The sequence below is a fragment of the Musa acuminata genome, chromosome BXJ1-2 (assembly GCF_036884655.1).
Source record: "Musa acuminata AAA Group cultivar baxijiao chromosome BXJ1-2, Cavendish_Baxijiao_AAA, whole genome shotgun sequence".
Taxonomy (NCBI): Eukaryota; Viridiplantae; Streptophyta; class Magnoliopsida; order Zingiberales; family Musaceae; genus Musa; species Musa acuminata.
Window position 1 is genome coordinate 24,891,340 of NC_088328.1, and position 27,829 is coordinate 24,919,168.

Consider the following 27,829-nt stretch of genomic DNA (forward strand, 5'->3'; position numbering starts at 1 on the left):
GATAATAAGCATCAGTACTCGTTCAACATGAAAAAGGAAAACTAGTACAAGCAATTTAGAACCTTCTTCAGCCTGAGTACCATTAGAATCCAATACTGATATGACAAACATACAAAGACAACAGCAATCATGTTATGAAGTCACCAATGGGTATCAGCATATAGCCTAAAATAAGAGCTGATAATGACATCTCCAATGTGCCATCAGACACCACTAGGAGACCACGGACAAGGTGACAAAACAAACCCTGTATACATGCGCAAAGAGAGAAGATGTCAGGCACACAGAGAAACTAATATTAAATCCATCAAAAAGGACCATTTGCTTTTACATGGCCATATATTCATGCACTTAAATACCATATCTACTCGACTGACTTGCTTAAAAGATGAACAAAGGTGACAAATTTTCAAGATTAGCAGAGAACATCCAAGGCAGAAGGAATTTAATGCAAAGAATTAGTTCACTTTGTGATCAATAAGAGCAAATAGGAAACGCAATTTTTTTTCTAGATGAAAGTAGCTTCATAAATGTATACACAATTCTTCACAGATTCACTGGTGAGAAAAAAAGATACAATTATGATTAGTGGTGGCATGGACAAGTGATGCCATTTATAATGCTAAATGGGGGAATAGATCCAACTAGCCAACCCCAAATGGTTGGACATGGTGGTTTATTTTTTATGGTGGCACTGATGGTTATTGATCGATAAGAACAATATAATTAATACTCTCAAATAAAAAAACAACAATCTATGGAAGGCAATGAAATAATCACCGAATGACAGCCCTGAACAAGACTCTGGATGACATGGAAAATGTAAATTTGGAATCTGACAAGTTCCACAACTAATTGAAAGGACCAAGTTGTAGATGGAAATTAAAAGTGTGAAAGAGTTCCATACTTGGCACGCCATATTTACAAGAAGTCTTCTAGTTATTCGCCATGAAAATATCAGAATAGTCGTCGTTGCAGATCACCTGCAGTATATAGCCTGATCAATCTGCGGAGGAATCTGCTTTATTTCTGTTCCGAGTTCTTGCTCAATCCTATACCTGGCATTAGGTGATTATTTTTCATGTCATGAGAAAGATGAACTAAAGACAAGAAGAATGTTTTAGCATTTTGCGGATTGATAAATGATCATACAAGTTAAAGCGATCCTCATAGGTGATAAGATTGACTGCTAGACCAAGGTGACCATATCTGCCTGAACGACCAACCTGAAATTGTCCAACAACTGCTAGTCTCAGCAGGTTCATTTCAATATTAAAAACTTCTATTGTTTTTAGGACACAAGCATAGAAAATTTCAGACAATAAAAGAGTGTATCCAAGTAGCAAATAAGCAAATCTGTTAATTAATCCAACGATGGACAAGTAAATTCGAGGCAATGACCGCTGTGAATTTAGACGAATTCAAAAACACATGGATCCTTCCGATTAATCTTGTGGATTGGCAGCTCATTTATTTATTTATTTTCCCTCCCATCTGAACAGATGAAGAAAAACTACTTAATCAGCAGTTCATGTTGGCTAACATGCCCAGTAAACTGGCATTGCAGATAGAACACTAACATAAACAGTATGTTGTCAAAACATACCCTGTGCAGATACGTCTCAGAGTTCTTTGGAAAATCAAAATTGATCACAACATTAACAGCTTGAATATCGATTCCCCTTGTAAACAGATCTGCAAAGCTAGGCAAAAATGTCACAAGGTAGAAAAGCATCTTAATATAAAAAGTGACATGAAATGAAGACAGATACAATTTGTAATAAACACCAATTCAGTTCTTTACAATGAGCTGCGATGTATTGTACCAAACCCAGGGATTATTGTTTCCCAGATTCCAAGAGTTTCAGCAGGTCAGTTTGTGTCCTGAAGGAGAAATGCATGGAGAAGTACATTGAGGGTCGGTGACTCCATAGCACATTACAAACAGGACTGGATAGGTTTTTTTTGGCCTAAACAACTCGAAGATCATTAGACAAGGGGACCCTCTTCACACCTCTCCAAGGACCATAATGGTCCATCCAGCAATCAACACTATGCAAACTCCTAAGCGATGGGTAGCCACATTCCAAGCAGGACTTAGATGGTCTTTTGCTTAGACAGCTAAGGAACATCATTAAGCCAGAGTGCTCTCTTCAACGTCACCAAGGACCACATTGGTCCATCTAGCAATCAACACAAGGCAAATTCCTAAGCAGTGGATAGCTTATCTGTTTAATCTGGTTGTTAGTAAAGTTGTGGACAAGGTTTTACATAAAACATTGAATGGTTCATTATACATAAGTGCCTCATATATTGTATATCACTTCCCACCTTAACGTGATGGATCCACAATTACCTCCAACTGAGTAAGACGAGGGAGAGGAAGAAAAAGGATGGTGCATTTAGTTCAGGTCAAGTATCAACCAGAAGTGGTTAGAAAAAAGAGCATGGCAAATCCACAATAAATGCAGTGATACCTACTGAAGTGCATAACTTTACATGTTTTCCAGTTTTCTCAAAAGTCACAAGGGATGGGAAAGCCATGACCCTCCATGAGACATGATACATAAACTAGGCACAAAGTCACAAGCAATAGGTGTCATTGTTTATGTATGAAATGTATCAGATGAAAAAGAAAATTGCAACATGATTCTAACAACTAGTGAATCCAGAGATCCACAAAATTAATTTTAAATAGAAGTTTAAAAAAGGACTTCTGACAACAATGTCATACCTGTACAGACAAGATTCCTGCATGCACCATTGCGAAAGTCATGAAAGACGCGGTTCCTGTGATCTTGCAACATCTTAGCATGAATGTAAAAGCATGAATAACCAAGCTCAGTGATCTTCTTTGCTAATAGCTCCACCCGGTTAACAGAATTGCAAAAGATAATAGATTGGTTAATTTGCAGCTGTCAAAACAAAAAACGTTCACTATTGTCAGATCTATGAACTATGAAGAACATTCAGAAGACAAAGCACTCCTAACTGAGGACAAACCTTTGAGAAAAGGGTATTAAGGCATTGAACCTTCTGCCTTTCCTCTACAAAAGCATAGAATTGTGTTATTCCCTTCAGTGTCAGTTCATCCATTAGATTGATAATATATGGTTTTGGAAGATATCTGTCTTTAAAATGTTTTATGGTAACAGGGAATGTTGCGGAAAACATTAAAATCTGCCTATTGGCAGGAAGAAACTGAATAAGCTGCTCTATAGACGGCTGGAACTCAGGAGAGAGAAGTTTATCCGCCTGAGAAATGAAAAACATGTATCTGCCATCAGAGAAGAACATGTGTGCAAAGAAAAAAACATAACAAATGCAACGAGAACACTGAAAGTTACATGTTGACCACAGCAGTGAGCAGAAGCAATTAATGATTAACATTGTAACACTTCAAGAATCAAATAAATAAATTTGATTTTACAATGAAATTTAACTTAAAAGATTTTCCAAGAACAAATAATCCTTTCAAAAATAATTACATTAAACACAATGCAACTTACAAAATCCAAAGAAGAATACTTTATTAATAAAACAGGTAATAATTAAAGGCTAAATGTAATGCAAGCTAACATCCCATTTATATATATATCAAATTATCTGTATAATATTTTCTACCCTGCTTATGAGGAAAAAGAACATCTATGCCAACATATATATATATATATATATATATATATATATATATATATATATATATATATATATCTTTCTTTCTTTCTTTCTTTCTTTCCATCCATATGGTTAGGGAAATCTTCACAAACAGGTTCATCAGAAGTAAAAATGAGCGAGACATATATTCTCAAATCAGATGAATCCAAATGAAAAATTAACAAAAAGAAAAGCAGTCAGCATCATCTATAAGAGATTCGCATTAGAGAGAGATATGCCCAAGAACCTTAAATATTTGAGGAAAAGCTTTTTTAAGAAACAGAATATGATGAGAATATAGGGTTTCTAGTACAATATAGTAACTTCAATAACCATGCAAAAGTTCCCACTCAGAATGGCAAAGCTAGACTAAGCTTCAAAATATTACCTCATCCATAATAAGCATTGAACAATCCTTCAAAACACAGACACCTTTTCGTGCAAGATCAAGAATTCGACCAGGTGTTCCAACAAGCAAGTGAACAGGTTGATATAAACGCATAATGTCATCCTTCAAGCTGGTTCCTCCAGTAGTAACCATGACTTGAATATTCAAATGTTTCCCAAGTTCCTTACAAACTTGTGATGTCTGAAGAGCTAACTCTCTTGTAGGAACCAATATGACAACTGAACATGAAAAATTGTCAATCATTAGGTGGAGAAAAATAGAACCTGCAACAATTTCAGTGCCACAACAGACAATTTACATGAATATATTTGGTGTAATCTTCTTGATGTCATCTACTAATGCAGATCAAGTATGATGCACTAGAAATTATGCAGCATGCATATCAAATCTGCATTACAAAACTTATCAGAAATGATCTGCATAAGGTTGGACATCAAACTCAAATATTTGATACCAAAGAGGCAGCCAAAATATAACCTCTACACAAAATAAAAAAAGACAAAGCAAGACATGCAAGTGCGATAAAACTCACTAATACTCAAAAAGTATAAAACTTTAAAAAAATTCAATAGATGAACAATTTGTTTGTACTTTTATAAAAATAAAGTATAATGAGAAACCTTGAATGACATTATGATCCTGGTCAATTTTCTCAAGTGCAGGAATACAAAATGCAGCAGTCTTTCCAGTCCCATTTTTAGCTCTGGCAAGAATGTCACTGCCAGTGAGTGCAATTGGAATGCTTTCTTCCTGAATTGGTGAAGGCCTTTCGAAACCTTTCTCATATATTCCCATAAGCAGTTCTCGCTTCAGAAAATAGTCCTCGAATTCATTCCCCTTGGTTGCAGTCACATCCTGGCAAATATATGTCCAACATTTTGACAGTTGTAGATAATTATCAAAAAAGTGACTCGCCAAGAAATCAACAATGCTCCAAAATTATTATATGTTTGTGTTATACTCCAATGGAAGATGAAAGAAGGTTACATATTTATATCAGTTAACAAACATAACAGAAAGTGCTACTTAAACATTAGCACCATGTACTATGAATAAGAAGGTTAAGCTTGAAAATCATTACAGGACAAATATGAAGCATGGATATAGACAGAGGATACCTATGCGACATAATATACAATAGTACATTATATTCTTGTGTATATTGGCAAGTGTAGCAGACGGACATAAAGATAGTGTTTTAGATGTTACATATTACAATAAGCGAAAACAAGTATTTAACCAGCATCCTTAGCCTATTTATTCAAGATAAGAAACCCATGCGCAAAAGCACCTTTAGAAATCATAATGGAAGTTGGTTGAACGTTTTTAGCAGATACATTACTTTATTTAATTGCAAGAAACTTCCAAAAGCCAATGTTATTCCCTTATCTTAGTCACAGAAAGATAAGAACTAATTTTACCTCTGTCTTGTAGCGTGTGTCTGGAGGTGCCATTTTCAATTGTGCCTTCCAATCTTGCAAACTGAAACCATCAAGATCAATTTATTAAAAAAGGAACAAAAGTATAAATCCCAATATGTGTTAACTGATTTTGCAACAAAGAATGATGTATAACTCAAATAAATTGAACCAAATAACAACATGAATATTTGATAAAGCAGTTCCTAAGCAATAACTCAAATTTTAAAATTTCAATATGATGACATTTTAATATTATTTTAAATAGATTAAATATGAGGGATCATAGAAGAGAAAGGCATTACTTCATTCTTTTGTCATGGTTAAAAAAAGGGTTGGTTTAGTTGAACCATATTTAATTGGTTTGGTTTTAATTTATTGTATTGATTTAACTAGATCATATGGTTCAGGTGAGATTGGGCAGGAAAAGTAAAGATTATATTGGATCATGTCATACTAAGTTTTGTTTTTTAAATAGAACCATCCTATTTGGCTTGGTTAAAAAAAGTCAATACTAAAAAGAAAGAAACATACACAAATAACACCAGCTACAATAACCAGAAAACCATGCAAAAAAAAAAAAGACAAAATCAAGGGGCTGGGACTTTCCGAAGGTTGACTTTCTTCCATTTTCGCTGGACCAAAAAAGTTCAAATCAATTTGGAGCACCTTTTTCATCAAGCAAAACGTCCCAAAGTGAACTGGTTAGTTTAGTACAAGAAAGACTTGATAAAAGAACAAATGGGATGACATTGCCCAAAAACTCCCTAATAGCATCAAAAGTATCCGGCAATTGAGATTACTAGTTGCTGAAAATACCAGTCAAATAAGACACCATCTCCTTTGGGGTAAAAAGGAATCCTTTGGACCAATCCTAGATCAATTATGTCCTACATAGTTGTATATGTACTAAACACTAGGTTATGTGACCTAAAGAAGGAAAACAATATTTTCTACATAAACAAGGCAAACTTCATCTTCTACGTTATTTTTATCTTTTTTTTCTCCCTTCAAGCAGCAAAATGCAATATGTTGGTAGAAAAAATCCAGAAGGATAATGGTATTAATTAATATACACCTCATGCAGAAGAAATGAAAAGATTTAACCATGACTACTGGTTTAACCTCATATCAAAATAAACAAATATTTAGAGTGACTTATAAGGATCTGACAGATGGAGTATTGTTAACTTGAGATTAAACATTTTAGACTAGTAGTTCATGCACAATAAATTAATTATCAATTATCCCATCGGCCTAGATAAGTTAATTTTATAGGCAATTAGGCATATGGAAGAGACAATGAGAAATAAAAGGTATGGGTTTTCTCTGCTTTTCAGTTTCTCTCCAGATGACTCCACTAATGAGAAGTAGAAAGAAAGTGTTTTGGAGAAATAATCTTTCTATTTCACCACGTTCCATTTTATAGAGATTTTGACTCTGAATTATTCTCTCCCCAAAACTTCCAGATGTGGTCCACTAAAATTTATATTGGAACATCCCAAAATTCGACAACTACCAAACCATAAGACAAAACACAATCTTACATCATTCTGACAACTTTATGCAGAACATTAGACACAAATGTCAAAATAACCCGGCACAAGCAGGGGAAAAAACTATCATTTCCGACAGGATGGGTTAGAGATCACAACTTACGCTGGAAATCACCTGATCATTACTGGCCCTAACTGCAATGTCTCTAACAAATGACACCCGCTGGTTAAAACAATTAATGGCGGACCACATAATTCGATTCTCTGAGGTAGTTTTCAAGTATTCAAGAAGTGAAAGCCTACGAGGGAATTTACAAACATAACCAGCAATTTTAATCAAGGACCCTTCCTTCCTGTATACCTCGTATTAGTGGCCTCAGATTGAACCGATTTCACTATTTGGCCAGCACCAAAGTCACCTCCAAGCTGATTCCTTCTCGACCACTGCTGTTGCTGCTGGAACTGCTGGCGTGGCTGACCATGCGCCGGACTCTGCTGAGCATACTGCTGGTGCTGGTGAGCGCTCCTTGCATAGAAATTAGGGTTCGTACTCGCACCGCCCCCTCGGCCGTTGCCCATGCCGGGCGGAGGATACCTACTTCGAGGATTCATCTACGACTTCCCGAAACAATTATATCACGCAAGGAAGAAAGAACCGAAAGTTGCGATTGAAGCAACAGTTCGTCGATCGCAGGGCAAAGATCGAAAGATTGCAAGCGAAACTAAGGGAAGGATTTGAGATCAATGGATGGGAAGTGATAGGGTTTCTTTCCCTACAACTGCATCCCTTTTCTTTTGCTTTTAGGGCGTCGACGACGAATGGAATGACGATGCAGCCCTTCGAGTATTAATAGTAAAACTGCTAATGGTATTAAGCACGCATCACACGTGTATAATTTAAATATTTCTGTTTATTTTCCTTACCATTTTTATTTTTCCTTATTTTACTTCTGCTTCAATCGTAATATTAGGACTAACAATAACTACATAAATATTATGGGCGAGTCCGTGAAACATTAGTCATAGTGCTATAATTATAATCATATAAGGTGGTTGACGAGGACATCGGGACACTTGAGATGACTACAAAGTGGTCTTCGGTTGGAATTCAAGTGTTTGAGATAGTGTTTGATTCCTTAGTGGGTTCTGCACAAAAGTCACTGTTGAGGGGAGCTTCTCAACCCAACTCCTCTGACGCTCAAGTTAGCTCCTAGGGTGAAATGAAGGACAAAGAGGTTAATTATTGAAAGATTCGACTCTTGGGTTGACTTTTATATTTGTCTGATCAAGAAAATCACTTATAACGATCATAATGTCTTTCCTATGGTGTTTTTCCCATGGGCTAGGTCTGAACAATTTCTCATAGCTATTGTCCATGGAGGCCGACCAAGAGGGGGTCAGACCTGAACGACTACCCATAGACTACTACCCACGGAGATCGATAGGGCCAACCCGAATGGTCTTGGGTGGACTATTGTCCATAGGGCTCAATAGGTTGTAACTGCCTCCATGTCATTGCCTTGTGAGGGGGTAACTTAGCCCTTGTATTCCATTTGAAGTTCACGAGTGAGTCAAAGCCTCGATAGAAGTGTTTCATTCTCGACTTCATTGTTAGAGATTTAAACTCGAACAAAAGGACTTGCTCATACACTTGGTTGCTCAGGCCCTTCAAAATGAGCTCAACTCATCCCCTTTCTAAAGTAGCTGAGTTGTCTACGAACAAAGTCCATATCAGGGAGGCACATTTGCCTGCCTCGACCTCAAGTGAGGGGGTCAGTTTTGATATGAAATCTGCTAATGCTTGAGCCTTGATGATGGTCCTTAGAATGTATTGGATGTTAAACTCTCTCAGTTCTATCAATCACTTCAGCATTCGCCCCGAGATATCAAATCGTGAGAGGACCTATCTCAATGGCTAGTCAATAATCATCTATATCAGGATTGCTTATAAATAAGCATGCAACTTCCTTGTCACCAACACCAATGATTGCTAGTCTCTCGATGGAAGAGTAGCATTCATCAAGTTCACTCAACATATGATTGATGTAATATGTGGGTTGTTAGGCTCTCGTGTTGTCCCACAGTAGCACCGAGCTAACATCATGTTCGGTAGCTGCAAAGTACAAACTTAGCACTTCGCTCAAGGTGAAGGAGACCTGCAACAACCAAGCGAGGTGATGCTTCAGTCGTTCGAATGCCTCCTGACATGCCTTGGTCCATAAAAAGTCTTTTGGATTCCTCAACGTCTGAAAGAAGTGTAGGCACTTATTACTTAACCGGAATTAGAATCGAATAAGCACTATTAGTCATCTCATTAATTGTTACACCTCCTTCATGGACCAAGGTGGGAGCATCTTGGTTATGGCATGAACCTTCTCGGGGTTTGCATCAATTCCCCTTTGGTGAACGATGAATTCGAGAAACTTTCTCGAACTGATCTCGAAAGCGCACTTGGATGGGTTAAGGTGTATATTGAACTTTTTTAGGATCTGAAATGTCTCGGCCATGTCTGCCAAGTATGAGTCAATCGTTCTACTTTTAACTATCATATCATCTACACATACTTCTATGTTTCTCCCGATTTAGTACTTGAATATCCTGTTCATCATTTTTGATATGTTGCCCCCATGTTTATTAGTTTGAAATGCTAGTATATGCCTAAGTGGGTAATGAAGAATGTATGTTCCTAATCCTAGGATATCATTTTGATCTAATTATGGCCCGAGAATGTCCATAAAAGTAATAAATTCATGACCCAAGGTGACGTCCACAGGTTCATCGATCTGAGGATAGTTGTCCTTCAGACAGACTTTGTTATTGATTCAATCAATGCACATTCTCTAGTTTCTATTAGATTTCTTAACTAATACAATATTAGAAAGCCACTAAGGGTACTAAACTTTAGTAATAAACCTTGCTTTCGATAGCCTATCAACCTCAGCACTAATTGCTTGCTGGCACTCGGGAGTGAACCTGTGAGGCCTTTGTTTTACCGGTTGGGCCTTGGGGGGATATGTTCAAGCAATGTTGAGCTATATTTGGATCAATACCCAACATGTCCCTCTGTGACTTAACAAATACCTTGATGATTTTCCTAAGGAAGTTGATAAGTTATATATGATTCTCCTTAGGGAGTCTTGCTATGATCTTAACAACCTAGTCAGGTCGAGTCTTATCCAGGGACACCTTCATCTGCCCTATCAGCTTCAGGTGAGGGAGAGGCTTGATAAAATCTAGGGCTCCATCGGCGATGACTCAGACTTAGCTTTCTTCGATAGTGATGCTATCATCAAGTAGCATTGTCAGAACTCTTTCGGGTTGCTCCTTAGTTCCCAACACCAATCATCATTGGGAATTTAATCATAATATGGTAGGTAGATACCACGACTTTTAGTTAGTTGAAAGTTGATCAACTAATAATTGTTTTCTAGTTTGAGAATATCCACCATAATAAACTTGGTCATTAGCATATTAGGGTAGGACTCTTCACTGAATGTGACATGTAAGCTTATAGTCTCAAGTGGGCAGATAAGTCATTAGTGAATCTCATTAGCGAAAATGTCACTGAGGAGAGGTTGTTAGTTAACAATCCAAGTTTTTGAAAGGCGTTGAAATAAATTAGGTCAGTAAAACTACTTATGTCGATCATGAGCCTCTTTACCCGAGTGTTGATCATCCTCACGGAGACCACCAATATATCGTCATGGTTTGTGTCAAAGTAATCCATCTCTTCTTTTTTGAAAGTGATTTTTGCACCTTTTTTGGCTTTGTGCATTTCTCGATGGTGGCTCGAGCGTAAGCTTTCCACTTCGAAGAACTATCTCCCCTAAGACAAGTCCACCGCTGATGATATCAATTTATCTTTCCACTAGGCCTTGTGAGCGAGGTAAAGGTTCTCGGGGTTTATGGATGAACCTCCCGATGTGTCCTTGACAGAGAGCTCCTTAATCTTGTCCTTCAAATCATGACATTCCTCGGTGTTGTGATCATAATTCCGATGGAAGAGATAGTACTTTGATTTGTCCCTCATTTCTAAGGGGGTCCTCATCAACAATGAGTCTTTCAAGAATTCTTTATCATTTAATTGTGAGAATATCCCAATCATTATCATATTGAAGGGAGTTTACCAGAATCTCGGGTGAGGTATCTCGGGTCAGTCATGTTTCCTTTGTGGCAAGCTCGAATTTGGTGCCTAAAGTGATTCTTAACATGGCCTTTTGTGGGTTTCTTCTTACTTATCTGAGATCATTACTTCTGTAACTATGTATTGATTAACCCTTTGGAGCATCTCGGGGATTGTCATCGGTGGTCTCTCCACTAACAACCAGAAGCATGTAAGAAGGGTGTCTTACATGCTTTGGACTTTGCCAATGAATTGTGTGATGAAGTCAGAGAGGGTCTTGACCTCTCTTTATCTCAACCCAAGCAACATTGCTATGGATGGCCTCCGGTGTATCTTCTTGAAGAAGTGGGGCTCAAATTCCTTCGTGAACTGAGCGAATGATGAAATCGAGAGTGGCTTCAAGTGATTGTATCATTCTCACACTGAGCCCCTCAATGTCGTTGGGAATGTTTGACATATCAAAGCATCCGATGTACCATATAATGACATATGAGCTTGGAAAGCTATGGTGTGCTCCATTAGGTCAAATATGTTATAGAAGGCTTCTAGTGATGGCAGATAAAAGTTCATTGAGATTGGCTCCTCCTAAATGCTCTAAATGAATGGGGAGTGGCCCAAGGTGGGGTTGTCCGTGCCTTCCCCTTTTGATCGTTAGAACTCCTAGTGTATCTTTTCTAGATGTTGATCCACCTATTGTAGTTCGGCCCTTAAGGAGTCAACCATCAAATTTGTCGATTAGGTCTCCGACTCAAGTAAGACAAACCCAAGTGTAGAAGTGTGCTGAATTCCACTATTGGGGAGCATGGTGCTCCGATCAACATTTCAACTAGTTAGAAGCAGTCCTAGGTTATCGACATTGGGTTAATTAGGGGAACCTCGACGGGCATGGATTTTAGTGGTGGTTGATGTTAAGAAATCTAGGGCAGAATCACATGCGTAGTGGAAGAACAAAAAAAATAAAATCTCATAATTTCTCGCAGAAAAAGTTTTTTTATCGTCGTGCGAAAATTAGTACGCAAAAATCAACAAAACCAAAAAACAACACATATATGAAAGATGTATTATTTAGGGAGATCATATATTTTTTAAAACTTATAGATCTATGAGAGAGGATGAAGGAGGTCAATTGTCCTGTTATCTAACGATGATCCACGTAGCAAGCGTTGTGAATACGCCTCTCAAATCGCTTCACAATCCTCCTTTCTGCAAGCACCACATGATCAAGAAGGGGCCGACTCTTCTTATTATCCACACATCCCAAACTGGGGTTGTTGGCTAATGAGGAGAGGGAGAGAGGAGTATAAGAGGTGGTAGCTAAAAAGGGTCTAGCTTATGCCCCTATGGTTCCCTTATATTTATAAAGGTCCCATATCAACTTAATCCTAATGGATCCTACCTTATTAGGTACTGGATTTTCATCTAACTATCCAGGTCTCTCAGATTAATATATCACTACCCAATAATCTTTCATTGGCTCTTATTGGATCTTATCTACAAAATTCAATAATTCATGAGTTTACTGGATATCCAATAAGATAAGAGCTCTAACGAATATCTCATATACGAACACAATGAATATCTCATATACGAACATTTACTCGTCGCAACACTTATATGTGTGTGTGACCCTCTAGGCTTAATATCGAGCTGGTCATGAGTCATATCTGTTAGAACTCCTTCTAACTTAGTGAATTATTATCTTCATAATAATTCACTCGACTCGTCGACTATGGACGTACTAGGCCATTACGGGAGAACTCTCTCTCTCTCTCAATTCGAATGACTATAGGGATTTACCTGAGCAAGAACATATAGGATATTACTCTCATGATACCAAGAGTGGATGATCTTCTATCGACACTCAATTGCCCTTATAAGATCGGTTGTCACTCCCGATAACGACCGTGCTAGATTTGAAACTTCCAAACATATAAGTATGGTATCAAAGAGTTGAGTACTCATACAGGATAAACTTGGTATCTCAAGTCTAAGGACCAAATACACTACTACGACGACAAAATCATTATCTGATAATAAGGTATCATCAACCATTCAACATTCTATGAGCGAATCAATCAACGAACTCATTCTCCAATTAGCACCTGCACTATATCCTTAGTGTCTCCATATAAGCGACTATAAGACTAGTTGCCTCCATCATATAGACGGATATACAATACTTCAGTTTATCCGATTATCTCAATGTCCTTCTTGAGTAATCTATAATTGAGATTATTTAGGGTTTATGTTTAAAACGAATCATTCTCATTATCGTGATTTTATCATAATTCGATTCTCATTACATAGATTTAAGAATATCACAATATATGCAACAGACAATATAAAGTGAAAAAAATATCAAATAAATAATAAGCAAAAAAGAGTGTGTATCATGTTACATTTGTCATCACTTACGTGATTAGCTTGCAGGGTACCTATGATTGGCAGTTGAGACACTGGTCATGGTTGTAAAGATGTCATAATTTATTGAGCTAGTTGGGGCAAAAGTGAGTTGATAACTTGCATCATCCCTGTGAATGCTTGAACCTAATGCATGAGGTTCAAGAAGGCTTCGACGGGGACAACCAGGTGCCCTATGCTTGTCCCCAGAGGCGAGAGTTCAAGATCATTGAATAAGCGCCAATAATGCCCTAGTGTTTGAGCCAAGATGAATACATCCACTTGATGAAAGGAGAGTAGCTGCCCTCCTTATATTAATGTACTATGGCTTAGGGGTGGAGCCTCCTCAAGCGCCAAAATATTATGGGGGGAGTACCATCGACCGTGAGTTGCTCGATTTAGTATGGACTTAAAGGTGCAAGAATGTCCGAGAAACCTACGTAACAATCCTATAAGGTGGCTGATGAGGACACTAGGGCACCCGAGGTGGCTCCGAGGTGGTCTTCGGTTGGAATCTAGGTGTCCGAGGTGGTCCCGAGGCTGGGCCAAGGTGAGAAGTATGGTTCCTCAATGGTTTCCTGCACAAAGGTTAATGTTAGGGTGAGTTTCCTGACTCGACTTCTCATACGCCTAAGTTAGTTTTTGGAGTGGAATGAAGGACAAAGAGGTTAATTGTCGAGAGATCCGATCCTTGAGTTGGCACTAAGAGTCGACTTTTATACCTATTCAATTGAGGGAATCACCTATAACAGTTATAATACATTTTCTTTGACGTTTTGTCTTAAGGGGCAATAGACCTATAATGATTGCAACGCTTTTCCTTTGATGTTTTATCAATGGGAGACGACAAGCCTAAATGGCCTCCCGTGAATTATTGTCCATAAGGACCGATCTAGGAGGGGTGGATCCTAACAATCGCTTATAGACTACTGTCCATGGAAGGTAACAGAGCTAACCCAAATGACCTTCCGTGGATAATAGACCATAATTACTTCTACATCACTACTCGTGAGGGATGATTTGATGGGATGAGATTGATTGTTAGAATATTTTTTAACAATAAATATTTTAATTAAATTTGAGATTCGGATAACCACCTTATCTTAGTGTTTAAGTTCCTAGAATATTTGTTGGGTGCTGACTACGCATTTCTACGGACCGTTCCCACGCACTCGCCATACCTATACCCCACCTATCTCCGCCAGGTCGGGTTCGAGGAGATGCAATTTCACTAACAAGACAAAGTTCACATTTCCAATCGTAGAATCCCACGCGTTCATTTTGATTCGTACTTATTGTCGTCAAATCAAATAAGCGGCGGAGATTAAACTTCAGGAGATCACCCTTCCGTGAATCCCCGGGCGGAGCGAGCCACATTTAACTATATCATAAGGCGGCATTCTCGGTTTGGTTAGGAGAAGCGAGCCAACGACGCGGAACGATGTCCGAATCAGAATCGGAGACGTATCAACGTTGATATGGAGCGGAGACGGAAAGGAATGGAGCGGAGCGATGTGGAAGGCGAAGGCGGAAGCGGAGGCGGAGGCGAAGGCGTGGGAGACGCTGAAGGACGCGGTGGAGGCGTACATGGGGCCATCACCGGTGACGTTCTTCACGGTGCTGGCGGTGGCGGTGGCGTTGGCGTTGGACTTCTACTACGCCGTGTCGGGGTTCCTCGAGCCCCAGCCGCAGGTGCCGCGGGACCGGGGTGCTGGGGAGCGGGAGACGGTAGAGCCCCTCCCGCTGCCCGTGCAGCTTGAGGAGATCACCGAGGAGGAGCTCCGTGCCTACGACGGCTCCGGCCCCAAGTAGCCGCTCCTCATGGCCATCAAGGGCCAGGTCTATGACGTCACCCAGAGCAGGTCCGTCTTCACCCCATTCCCTCTGTCTGTCCTTGGATCTCTTGGTTAAGCCCTAATTGCATCTCAAATTTCACGTGTGGATTAGTTTCGTTCTGCTAAGGTTTAGAGCCAAGTGCCTTTTTTTCTTGTCCGCCTGTCGGTTGTCTTTACCTGATCCCTTCTCATTTGGACCAATTTTTCCTTTCTGTTGATGTCCTTCGCTGCTTTTTGAGTATTGAACTTTGAGTGACCATCAGTTAAATTTCATCTTTTCTTTCTTGATTTTTGTATAAAAGTTCTCATTAAATTTTTAAGATGGTGTAAGCTTTTGTTGATGAGATTAAAAGCGGACAACTTTTAGGATTCTTTTTCATAGGTCACTGTCTGCTTATTGATTCCTTATGGTTGGTTTTTACATTATATCAAATAGCATGTTCATCCTATGTTATTATAATATACCTAACTATGCTTACAACCAAGGTATGCAATATCGTACTGATGTTTCGAGATTGGTTCGGTATGATACGGTACCATGTATCGCTCGGTATATCAAGGAGTACCGAATTATTTTAAATAATTTTTTCTCTTACTGTAGCACTGTAGCATGTTCTGTCCGATAGCAGACGGTCCGTGTACCGGTATACCGTCGGACCGATATGTACCGTCCAGTACTATTGGAAATTGCATACCATGCTTACAACAATCTAAATCCTGAAGAAATGGAAGCTATTACATACTATTGTGCGTTGCAAGGATAACTGTTTGATATTTGCTTCTGAGCTGACATAGACTCTGAGCTCATCAGCTGTGGATATTCCTATTGATTTAGCCATCAGGCTTGATTTAGTTGATAATCTTGTCTTTGTTATGGAGTTTCTGCAACTATGCATATTATATAGTCCATATTGGTAGTTAGAGGCTTTTCGCTTTACTTGGTATGATTAGCTGCTAATGGTTACTGATGTTAGTTCTTATTTTTTAATTTGTTCTTTCTAAATCTTTCTGGCCAGCTATTCTCATTTAATTAGATATTTTAGCTTCACTTTGTATTGTATGCTTGTAAACTTTCATATCAAGTACGTTGCCTGCTGCTTATGTCTTGAATTGTAACTTTATGCTGCTCTCTGAAAGTATTAGTCGGTTGGCAGCCGAATGAATTCATTGACTTTACCAAGCCAGATTCTATGTCCTTCTACTTGTTTGTGACCTGAATATCATCTTTGAAAATGGTTGTTTTCATATCTGTTAGCGACATCTAGCAAATGAGCACTTGATTTTTTAAGTTGAACTACATTTTCCTCCTTTTAGCCAATAATTTTTGTACGGTTGATACACTTGGGAGAAATTTTATTTGTGATATTAGTAAGTGCTACCATCTATATTTACAGTCTACTTTGTATTATTTTTCTAAATGAAAAATGATAAGACAGGAAATTGTTTTGCTTGTTCCTTGTAATATAGTAATCTGTCTCTATTTGTACTCTATAGTGGTTGGCTAAAAGTGGATTGCCATCTTCAGAAATTGAAACGTTTTTCTTTTTTTACCTACAATTAATGTGTAAGAGGCTGTATAGGCATGACCTCATGTAGACAATATTCATTGTTAACTGAGGTTGAGCATTGTTATTAACAGGCTGTATGTGCATGAAACAGCCTCTTTCCTGAAACTTTAGGAGTCTTGTGCACTGGATTCATCCTTTTTCTTTTCATACACCTTTTTCACAATAGGTGTATGTTAGTGTCTAAATTGTGCCTTTGTCTAGATGGTAATTTGGTTGAATGAACATTTTTGTTGTTCAATGCCTTATCGTGATCCCCTAAATCTGCACACACTAAATTTTAGCTGCTAATTTCCTTTAAATGCATGCGTGCTACCTTTTACATTGCCTGACACTAAAGTGAACAGGTATTGCATCATCTATTTGAGACTGAACTACGTATGCTTTTGCTTATCGTCGACAACCATCATTAGCATCACATATCTTTCGTATCTTTACATTTCAGTGCTGTCGTTCCCAGGATGTTTTATGGACCTGGTGGACCATATGCACTTTTTGCTGGCAAAGATGCAAGTAGAGCACTAGCAAAGACGTCTTTTGAGCCAAAGAGTTAGACTGGTGATATTTCTGTCCTTGGTCCCTTTGAGCTTGAGGCCTTGCAAGACTGGGAATATAAGTTCATGAGCAAATATGTAAAAGTGGGCACAATCAAGAAGACAGTGAATGTGACTGAGGGGTCTGATGTCGATACATCAGACACAATGGAACGAATTGCTGAGACCACAAAAGGTACAAGCAGTCGAGAAGATCATGATGCACAAAAGGAAGATGTTACAGCAGCCCTTGGTGCCAAAGCAGAACATGAGCAAAATGTCGAAGGAGGATGGTCCTGCAAGTCATGCTGATGAAGCAGAATAGAGGGATGAAGTAAAGAAGAATGGTCCGTCAGGTGAGGATGATGCAGCAGTCCATAATGCATAATCAATGGAAATCATTGCAAGGTGAAGTACTAGAGATCAAGTTCCATCGATCATTCCTCATTGATAGTAGTATATAATGTTTTTCGTGTCACAGTACTTTGTCTGTCTATCTCTGGACCTCATGTTTAGCAGCTAGCAGATGTTGGTTTTTCACTAATAAAAACCAGCCTGATATAAGAAAGTAGGGATTTCACTAATATGCTGGATGTATATTCTTGGATGTGTCATTGGGTGATTGCCTATTGTTATACCATCAGATGGTAATGGTAGTGTGATCTATGGCATCATTGGGGACAGTTCACGAACTGAAGTGTCATTGTGCCTGGTTGGTTGGCCTTGCTGCTTTTAGAAGCAGTGATATCTCATTACATAAATCTTCCTTTTGTGTTCAGCTTCCATTCTATGTCATACGGGACCAACCAATGTGTGAATATTCTGTAATTGAATAGTGTTTTCTATGTTAGTTGGTAATTTTTTTTTTTACCAAGATTGGATAAAAATATTAACATAAAATCTATAATTATAATATCTGTAATGCAGAAAAAAAAATTTATGTTAAGATTAAAGTCAAATAAAATTAGATCTAATAATATTACGATGCGTATTTTTTATTGTTGTTCAGAAGAATAAATATATTTTTTTTTCTATTGATCAATAATCATAATCAAAATCTAATTATATCTATAATATATTTTATCTAATTAAATAAAATCATATAATCTAACAGAAAATAGATTATTCTTTGAGTTGCTATGTAAGAGGGCAACATCAGAATTCTTAATATATCTTATCTAATTAAATAGAATCATATTATTTTTTGAGTTGCTATGTAAGAGGGCAACATCAGTATTCATCGACTGCCCTGGAGTCATTGTTGTTTTTATAAACATCATTTTTCATTCAATTCTGAATCCTTTCTCCTTGCGCAAATTCGTTTTTGTTGATTATTGGACTTGTGCAGTGTTAGGATACATTCTTAGAGAGACTAATCATACAATCAATTTGTGTAGCGAATTATGTTAATATTTGAGGCAATCTGTAAGTGGGAGGAGAATCTTCCTTCACATAAATCTTTTCGACTCGGGCTTGGGCAGAGTTCTAATTCCTCCGATGCACACACACACACAAGAGAGAGAAAGAGAGAGAGAGGTACCGCATTGCAGAACTCTGGACTCTTGAGACTGCAACGAGGAAGCTAATCTGTGGTCTGTTTCATCCGTGCGAAAACGAAGGATGAGAAAGCTGATGTTCATCTTGTTACTGACACAGCAGAATGGTTGACATGGAGACCAAGGCGTCGTCTTATTGAATGGAGATTGGAGACTCACTGTACGTCAACGATTTCAGCAAGCCGGAGTAAATCGTTCTTAAATAGGATGAGCTGAGGCTTTGCTTTTTCCTCTTCACGGCGTCATTGTTCTTAGATACGATGAGTTAAATCGTCGCCTTTCTCCATCGAGAGCGCAAGCTGGAGCCATCTTTTTCCTGCCGCCTCTCTTTAACGCGATGTGACTCATCATCGGCATCAACAACAAGAACTCATAGTGTCTAATTATTAGGGTCGGCTATTTAATCTTTAATTCCCTCATCAACTATTATATCGTGATGGTAATTTTTCTAAGAATTATTTAATTTTTTAATGTAAAATTAATTGACGTATTTATAGAATGAGAAATAGTCAGTCAGTGCGAGTCTCATTATGTTTTGAACATACTACTGCGCACTACACATATAAAATGTCCGCATGACGTCCCAAATTACTGCTGCCATCCATTGGCATTATCGGACATTGGGGTAGTCTCGCAAACGTGTGGTGTTTAGTGCATCATCTCTCACATTGTCTACATTGGTCAGATCAAACTAGTTTGTGTGTGTAACAAATACCATCGACTAATCAACCACCTCTTTCATAGCCTGCCTAACCTAAATGACATATGTCAACATGCTCTGCAGACGTATGAAATTTGGCACACAAATAATCTTATTTAATTGTATATAAATAGATACAAAGTGTGTAATTCTGATGCAAGTGTTTAACCTGAGTTCTCTGAATGAATGAAGGTTACTGAAAGAAATATATGTGAATTAGGATGTAAGTAATCGAATTATATACATTATTTACTAAAATTTATAGTTGATGAGTACGCTATTTATCTACGTGAGTTCATGCTCATAATTTAGACCTGATAGTATTATCAGGTCACAGGAAAAGTTGACATTAAGCTGCAAATTAATGGCCAAATCTTCCACCACAGTTACCAAATCCACATCTTGCTTACTGGTTCCAGAAAGGTCTGCAAAGTATCGCTACAGAAATCTTATTCAATGCTAATAAGATGTGAAGCGGTCGGCAAAGCCATTAAAACCTTATTTAAAAGACGGCGATTGGAGTACAAGTGATGGGCCCCATGTCGCCTGGATCTCATTGATCCACCCTTAATTCCAATGCTGCATTGATGGGAACACAGTACACCTCAGTAAATCCTTTATACTCGTATTAATTATTACCGGCTAAGCTCGATCTGAGTTCTTCTTGGCTCTTTTGCTGGGTCTCGTTTGTCCTGCGGTGGCACTCTCGTTGGGTCCTCGGCACACGGGTTTCAGGGTTGTCAAGATCATGTCGATAAATTACGCTCAAGGAGTATTAATATATTCTACCATGTGATGCCAAATGGAAAAGAGGGGAATCACCTTCCCCTACGTAGTCAACACTCATCATATATGACAACAGCATTGCAGGGATACTTGAGCGAGTTGGAGCAAGCTTATGTCCCATTTTGATGGGTAGTCTGCTCGCTGTAGCAGGTGGCCCATCAGGGCAGGCTTCTCCACCTTCTTATAGTCTCGCCTGCCTTCGATTCTACCTCGCTCTGCTTCTCGCCTTGTCGCCATGAGGTCGCCAAGCTCTCCTTTGCCGCGCATGGCCTTCGTTCTCCTGCTTCTGCTGGTGGCTGGGCAGTTTGCCAGCCTCGGCCGTGCAAGAACGGTCAACCGAGAGGTGAAGAGGTGGAAGAGCGAGTTCCCCCGGATTGCTCCTTCCCAAGAGCACGGCGACAACGACGACGACGATGGCATCCGCTTCCGCCCGATTCATGGAGTTTCCAAGAGATTGGTGCCTCAGGGTCCAAATCCACTGCACAACTGATCGGCGTCTGGCGAACGTTACTGCGTCTTCCTTTCCACTGGAGCACAAAACGAAGTTACAGACCATTATTATTTCATCTATGCTTGTAATGATATAGTTATTGTATGTAATCTACATTCCGAGGAAGCATAATTCTAAGCCTTCTCCTTTCAGTAAGTAACGAGAGAAAGGGGTGTGTAAACTACGGAGGATAGCAAGTAGTAATCATATAGTTGGTACCATGCACTAGAATGGTGGCCAACACCTGTGACAGGGGTAACTGCAGATCAATGTACTCTAGCTTCCAAGGAAAGGTTGTGTGCTAATATTTTTGATGTTAGCCATGATTGGTGAGCAGAAGACAACCGATGAAACATGGTGTGGAGTCTCAATTACCCCACGCTGCTGACCGGCCTTTTGTTCCTTCTGTAGAATGCTTCTGAAGTAGCAGGCAAGTTTAAAACTTGAAGAAGCAACAAGAGAATAATGGAAATCCTTTTTCCTCGAGTGACTGTGTTAGCCTCTGTCTTGTAGTGTTGAGCAAGGTAGCCAATTCAACCACCATTACATGTCATGCAAGTTATTGTTGGTCTTTAATCAGATATCTTGTAGAATTCCCGAAAGACAGCTCTAAGATCAAGTCATTTGAGTTGGTCAATCAAGATCTCTGCTTTACTCATCCTCCTTTTGGATCAAAGCTCTACCAATCCTGCCGTTGGACTATTGGCACTAAATCTCTTCACAGGTCCAGTAAATCTCAATGTTTTCTCATTCTTTCTCCTATCCGAATAACATTTTCTTTTATTGTAAATAACTCGGTCTTAACTTTGAGTTGATGTATCCATATCTCGTTCTACAAATGAAAAGATGCCTTATAATATTTATTACTTGTACACTTACCTAATGTAACTCAAATTAAATAATAAGGTTTTTATACTACTATGACAAAAAACAATCGAAAAATACCTAAATAAATATCGAAAGTTAAATAGTTCAGATTTAATATCATAGGATGGTTCGTTCAAAGGAACTCTATCGTAAAGTTCATGTGAAAGATCCAAACTTGGCAAATCGAGTTAATCTGATTATGCTAATGAATAAATGTTTTCGACGGTCCAAAATAAAAGTTTATAGGGCTGTCTTCGCAAAATAAGGCGGTCAAAAGTTACGAAATACCATAGAACCAAGTGCAAATGTACTGTAAATAGGTAGCATCTCTTCAAGTTATATTGTCTGGGGCAAAGAGTACCATTAAACCAAAGACAAAATATGAAGAGAAACTGAAAGGTATAGCAGATGGAGTGATAGCAGAACCGCAACACAATTGTGAACGACACAGGATAACTTAGAAGCATATAACTAGATCCCTCATACATAAACTCTCAGTAGACAAGACTCTAAGATGGCAAACTCTTCAGACACGACTGTATGACCAACAGTTTAGCATAGATGACGGCAACATCTACTCAGAAAGCGTAGACTTCAGCTCCCCACTGTTCTGCAGTTCCAACACGATATCGCATCCCCCTATCAGCTCGCCTTTGTAGTAAAGCTGAGGATATGTCGGCCAATTAGAGTAAGTCTTCAATCCCTGCCTTATTTCTTCATTGGTGAGAATATCAAAAGACCCAAAGCTGATTCCTTCATCCTGAAGGGCATTGACGACTTTGGAGCTGAAACCACACCGAGGAGCATCTGGTGTGCCCTTCATAAAAAGCATTACTGGTGATGAGGTGACCAGATTTTTTAGTCTGTCCTCGAGAGTGACCTTTGGAACAATTCCTTTTTCAGCTAGAATCTTCTTCAGCTCCCCACTCTTCAGCATCTCCATCATGATATCGGATCCTCCAATCAGCTCACCTCCTATATAAAGTTGTGGATAGCTAGACCAGTTAGAGAAAATTTTCAGACCCTGCCTCACTTCATCGTCGGAGAGGATATCGAAGCTCTCAAAAGCAACCTTCTCTTGCTGAAGAATTTCAATAACCTTATGACTGAAGCCACACTTCGGTTCCTCTGGTCTACCTTTCATGAAGATGATGACAGGGCTTGAATTTACAAGAGTTCGAAGACGAGAAGCCAATTCAACATTAAGGCCCGTGGAATCAGAAATGCCTCCACCTTTTTCAGGAATAGAAGTCTCGGAGACATCTTTTGCACTTTCTGCAACTTTGGTTTCTTTAGAATTCATAGGAACTCCATGATCTCTGAATACATCTTTTAACTCACCACTTTCATGCATAGCAACTGCAATATCACCACCACCAAGAAGCTCACCCTTGCAAAAGAGCTGAGGGAAAGTCGGCCAATTGGAAAACTTCTTCATTCCCTCTCGGACCTCATTATCAGTAAGAATATCAAAGCTTCCAAATTCCACTCCCTCATCCTTCAAAATTTCAACAACCTTTCGGCTAAATCCACACCTTGGTTGCTCTGGACTTCCTTTCATGAATAGGAAAACAGGGTGAGAATTGACAAGCTGCCATAGGCGCGTTGTCAGTCCACTCAGGTCAGAGTTTGCATTTTCATTTTTGGAAGAATTATTTTCCTTTGCCATGTCTTTCACTGCTTCCAGAACTGTAGGGCCAGCAGCAATCCCAAGGCTTGCAGGTGAAGCAGATTCTACAAGGCTTGTGGATCCAGCAACTTTAGCAACCCTGTTAGCCAAAATGGACGGATTTGCACCCTCAAGTTTATCCACACTTTTACCATCCTGACAAAAGGTAATTTAACAAATATATTAATGTATTTGGAAGATGGCAGCCAATAAACAAAATCCTGGGAGGTTCTACAATGTCACACTTCCACTCCACACTGAGGTAGCATGATGAATTCATCAAACCAAACAAAATCACAGGTTATGAGATATCCCTGCTGCGATGAACTGAATTTTAAATTCCCCAGGTTCATCTTATGTTTGAATTAAAAAAATAATTAGACTGCTAAAATATTCCAAAAAACACAATAATAATAAAATATTATCATTAAAAAATTGATCATAGCCCTAACTACATAGATGCTTAAAAAAAAGTGAATTCTCACAAGGATAAGGATGAAGGTACTACAATCTTATTTAAGTGAAATATGAATCTGGTTGCTGTTAGCAGTCTAAGTTCAGTCCAATATAACATGTTAATACTCAGAATTGACCAAAATCCTGATACAATGTTGTTCAACAGTAGAAAACCTCCTAATTTTACAGAACATTCACAATATAAACTTGGTTTCAACTAATCTTCGAGGGGCACCTTTTATAGATTAGAAAAGGTCAATTTATGTCCACCATTAACAAATAAATTGCTGTCCTGAAAGCACTAACCTTGAAGAAAACGAAGTATGGAACAGCTGCAACTGCATATGCTTCAGAAATTTCTGGCTGCTCTTCTGCTTCAACCTGAGAAAATTACAAGCTTCAAGTATCAAGATGTTACACAAAACAGGAGCTGGAATTGACCTTCAATGTCAAAAGACCAGAAGAGATTATGAACCATAACTGAAGAAACCCAACCTCAACCAAGAAAAGGAGAAGCTAGACCAACACAAGGATGCTTTCTTATTGAAAATAATGATATACCTAAAGATTTAGCAAGAAGGAAATAATAAGATCGAGCCATAAAAAATTATCTTCAAATATTAATCTTATATGACATATTTTATGCCATACAACAAATTTATTGTAGGTGAAATATAGCTTGTTTTAAGGTAGAAATAACATTTATAGAACTCTATTTATATTTAAAATAATACAAAGGACAATCACATCTATTTTCTGGTTGTGGAAACATTTATATGTTTCAATTGTGCATTAATACAATGTAAGCTATATTTACTTTCCATAGACTTTTCTACCTGCTTAATCAAAATCAAGAGACTTGGAGCCTAATCATTTCTCCTTAGATTAAAAAAAAAAATCCCTGATTAACCTTCTAATGCATTGTACATTTGCACTTAGGTTTCACTTGACTTTTAACGTCCTATATTTAAATATAATTTATGTTGTTTTTATTAGATGAGAACTATTTTTTAGGTAGTGCCCCCTGTTAAAGCTTAAGATGGAATCTTCTCAAGAAGCCCTAGAAAACACAAATAATCAAGTATGTTACAAAGATTGGCATAAAAGCATGCGATACAATCCAACCTAGACAAGCAAACAAGGACAGGGATAACATTCTTGTAACTTTCCAAGACTAAGAACTCATACATGTGATCGAGGACAATATCATCGCACCAAGTCTAAATAATAGTACAAGCACTTGTTCTTAACATTCAGATTCTTATAAGTTGATCTCATATGCTAGATGTAGAAAAATCTAAAATCTAACTATGATGAACCAGACTTTTAGTGGACACAAAAATGATCTCTTTCCTTCTTATCAACCATTGGTGTCCTTCTTCCTCAATCTCTTCTGTGTTAATCATTGCTTCGTCTATCATTTTTGAACAAATATGACAAGAAATTTCTTGTGATACAAAATCATCATAAATTTTTAAAAAACCTTTTAAGTGTTGATTATGGTAAAAGTCAAGTGATAGAGGTATTAAGTTAGTTCCGCCTGTAAAGAAAAAATATCCTGTAATGGAATATGTTATTTACCATGATGTAAAACTCATAGAAAGTTTCAATCTGATTTATCAATAACCTAAACAGGTAGAAGTAGAAATAGTTGATAATGTTGTTAACGAGTTTAATGCTAATGATTTCCTACATAGTCTTAACCAATCCAGTTTTCTAAACCAACACATGCATATCGTTACACAACAATAAGAAGGTTACATGTACAAAGACCATAGCAGATCCCAACATGATGATATGATGGTGGACTCAACTGGGGTGAGATTAAGCAGATCTTCCTTCATTGATCAGGGGCCCAAGAAGGCTAGGAGAGTGCCTCTATCTGTCATGGCTTAGAGCAGATAGAGGGCCTCAATGGTTCAAAAAAAGTAGAAGTAGAATGGTGAGACTTATCCAACTCGAACTGTCCGCTCTTTCTTCTGCTGAGCCTTTTTATTGTAAGGCTTTGACTTCTAGGACTTCCTGTCATTTACTTTCAACTAGTGTGTATCTGAACATAGATTCTGACATGATAGCCATGTGTTGATATGTTCACATTAAGTGTGATTAGCAACTACTAGCACATTTTAAGCTCATTATTAGTGTTAGGTTGATACTGTATGTTGGTGCTAAAGATTAGGATCTACAAAATCATCCTTCGCACTAACACCAATGTATTATCAAAGTAGTTGTCCATACAAAATATCAGATCTGAATGAACTATGATTATGTACATGTAATTCCTCCACATGGAAGACTGAAGGAAGAGTGGAAGGCTGTGAGCTGCAACACTAAATATACTATCAAAACGGAGAACATTGAATTGACTAAAAAGTACAAAAGTAATGAAATAATGCATTTTCAACCAGAAGCATCACAAGTTTCAAGGTGAAAGCTCAAAATTACCCTGGACCACACTGAAGGGCAAATAACAGGAACTATATAAAGCTAACCGATAGAGTAACCTAAGGATTACAAGAAGAAGCATGCATGATCCTTACTACTACCAGCACTTATATGAACATGCAAGCAAATATTGATCGAGTACTATTCATCTTTTAACAAGGAATCAATTATTCAAAATCAGTTTTTTACAAGAATAGGCTGTGCTTTTGTTTGGAAGTCAGTCTACGTGAAAAAAAAGATAGGATAGGTTGATAAGTAGATCAATAGTGCAGCAAGCAACATAGAGAAGAACCTCCAATATGATAAACACCATAGATATACTGTAACCTATCTCAAGTCGTCCGTTTAGATGATCTTATTCAAACTGAAGCAGTGCAACTTCGAGTGCGTGGGGAGACTAAAGCAACAGTTGCAATTAAAGCAACCATATGCAGGAACCTAAGTTGGCAGAACCTTGTCAAAATTACCCGTTTGAACAGCAAAAAAAAAAAAATCTCGAGTATTATCAGCAGACGTCTATCTTCACCAGGTTCGGTGCTAATTAACAGAAACCCCAGCCACAAACAAGAACGTTATACCACGCCCATAAAAACCCTAACCCCTTTCCGGTTCGGCACCGAGAAAACCAAAAGAACACCGAAAATCATATCATCAGCGACGCAAACGAGTTCAGAACGCGAAGCCCCGTACAAAATCTAGGAGACAGCGAATCAAAGAACGAATCTTTTCCTAAAAATTGTAACACCGAGGGAAGACACAACAAGCGAACGACGAAAATAGGGAGAAGGGGAAGGGGGATACAGACTCTGAGGAAGAGTGCTTGAGGGAAGTCGGTGGCGAGATGGGCGAAGACTTGATCCATCTGCTTCGAGGCCTCGCACCACGACGCCCAAAAGTGGACCACCACCGGCGCCGCCCCGTGGAGCGCTTCATCAAGCTGTGCCTTCGATCCGACGTCCTTAACCACGCCGCCGCCGCCACCACCGCCGCCGCCACCCATTGTGTCAAGCCGATCGAATGGAGGAGAGATTTCTTCTCACCAGCCGAAATCGACGTATTTATAATTTTAATAAAGTTCGGGTTTGTGGTCCGTTTTTAAAGTTTCTTTATTATTCGTGCGTAGATGTTGAAAGGTTCTGATAAAGATTGATTGGACACGACACCTGAAGCACCGAACAGCGAATAAGACGATAACATTATAACGGCCGTTATAATGATTTTGAGGTGTCTAAACTGCCGTTATAACACGATCACTCATATTACAAATGCTTTCATTCACAAATAATTATGTAGCCCGCAAACAAACATTACAGAACATATCATCCTATTGACAAATACATTATCTATTCACATACCTTTTTTTGGCCTTGGTGTTTATATATCACCCTTGGCATTTGTAGAACAATCTAGCAGTGCGTATAGAA

At 38.5% G+C, this 27,829-nt stretch overlaps 2 protein-coding genes and 1 pseudogene across 3 annotated transcripts; 1 reads left to right on the forward strand and 2 right to left on the reverse strand.

Annotated features, from left to right (window-relative positions):
- Positions 1 to 28: 28 nt before the first annotated feature.
- LOC135603836 (DEAD-box ATP-dependent RNA helicase 8-like) lies at positions 29 to 7,785 on the reverse strand. 2 transcript variants are annotated; one of them, XM_065094327.1, is made up of 10 exons: positions 7,342 to 7,785; positions 5,488 to 5,548; positions 4,687 to 4,921; positions 4,046 to 4,284; positions 3,004 to 3,255; positions 2,735 to 2,915; positions 1,607 to 1,695; positions 1,153 to 1,226; positions 908 to 1,058; positions 29 to 247 (listed from the first exon to the last, which is right to left on the reverse strand). In XM_065094327.1, exons 1-9 carry the CDS (start codon positions 7,590 to 7,592, stop codon positions 980 to 982), a joined length of 1,461 nt encoding a protein of 486 aa, XP_064950399.1. In that variant the 5' UTR covers positions 7,593 to 7,785; the 3' UTR covers positions 29 to 247; positions 908 to 979. The 2 variants fall into 2 exon arrangements, with proteins under 2 accessions (XP_064950399.1, XP_064950400.1); XM_065094328.1 differs by lacking the exon at positions 29 to 247 and having other exon boundaries at positions 992 to 1,058; positions 1,607 to 1,703; positions 7,342 to 7,726.
- A 7,146-nt stretch (positions 7,786 to 14,931) lies between these two features.
- On the forward strand, positions 14,932 to 17,882 carry LOC135586330 (membrane steroid-binding protein 1-like; annotated as a pseudogene).
- A 4,261-nt stretch (positions 17,883 to 22,143) lies between these two features.
- On the reverse strand, positions 22,144 to 27,443 carry LOC135603862 (monothiol glutaredoxin-S11-like). Its single transcript, XM_065094329.1, has 3 exons — positions 27,211 to 27,443; positions 24,267 to 24,341; positions 22,144 to 23,660 (listed from the first exon to the last, which is right to left on the reverse strand). Exons 1-3 carry the CDS (start codon positions 27,403 to 27,405, stop codon positions 22,410 to 22,412), a joined length of 1,521 nt encoding a protein of 506 aa, XP_064950401.1. The 5' UTR covers positions 27,406 to 27,443; the 3' UTR covers positions 22,144 to 22,409.
- Between the last annotated feature and the right edge of the window lie 386 nt (positions 27,444 to 27,829).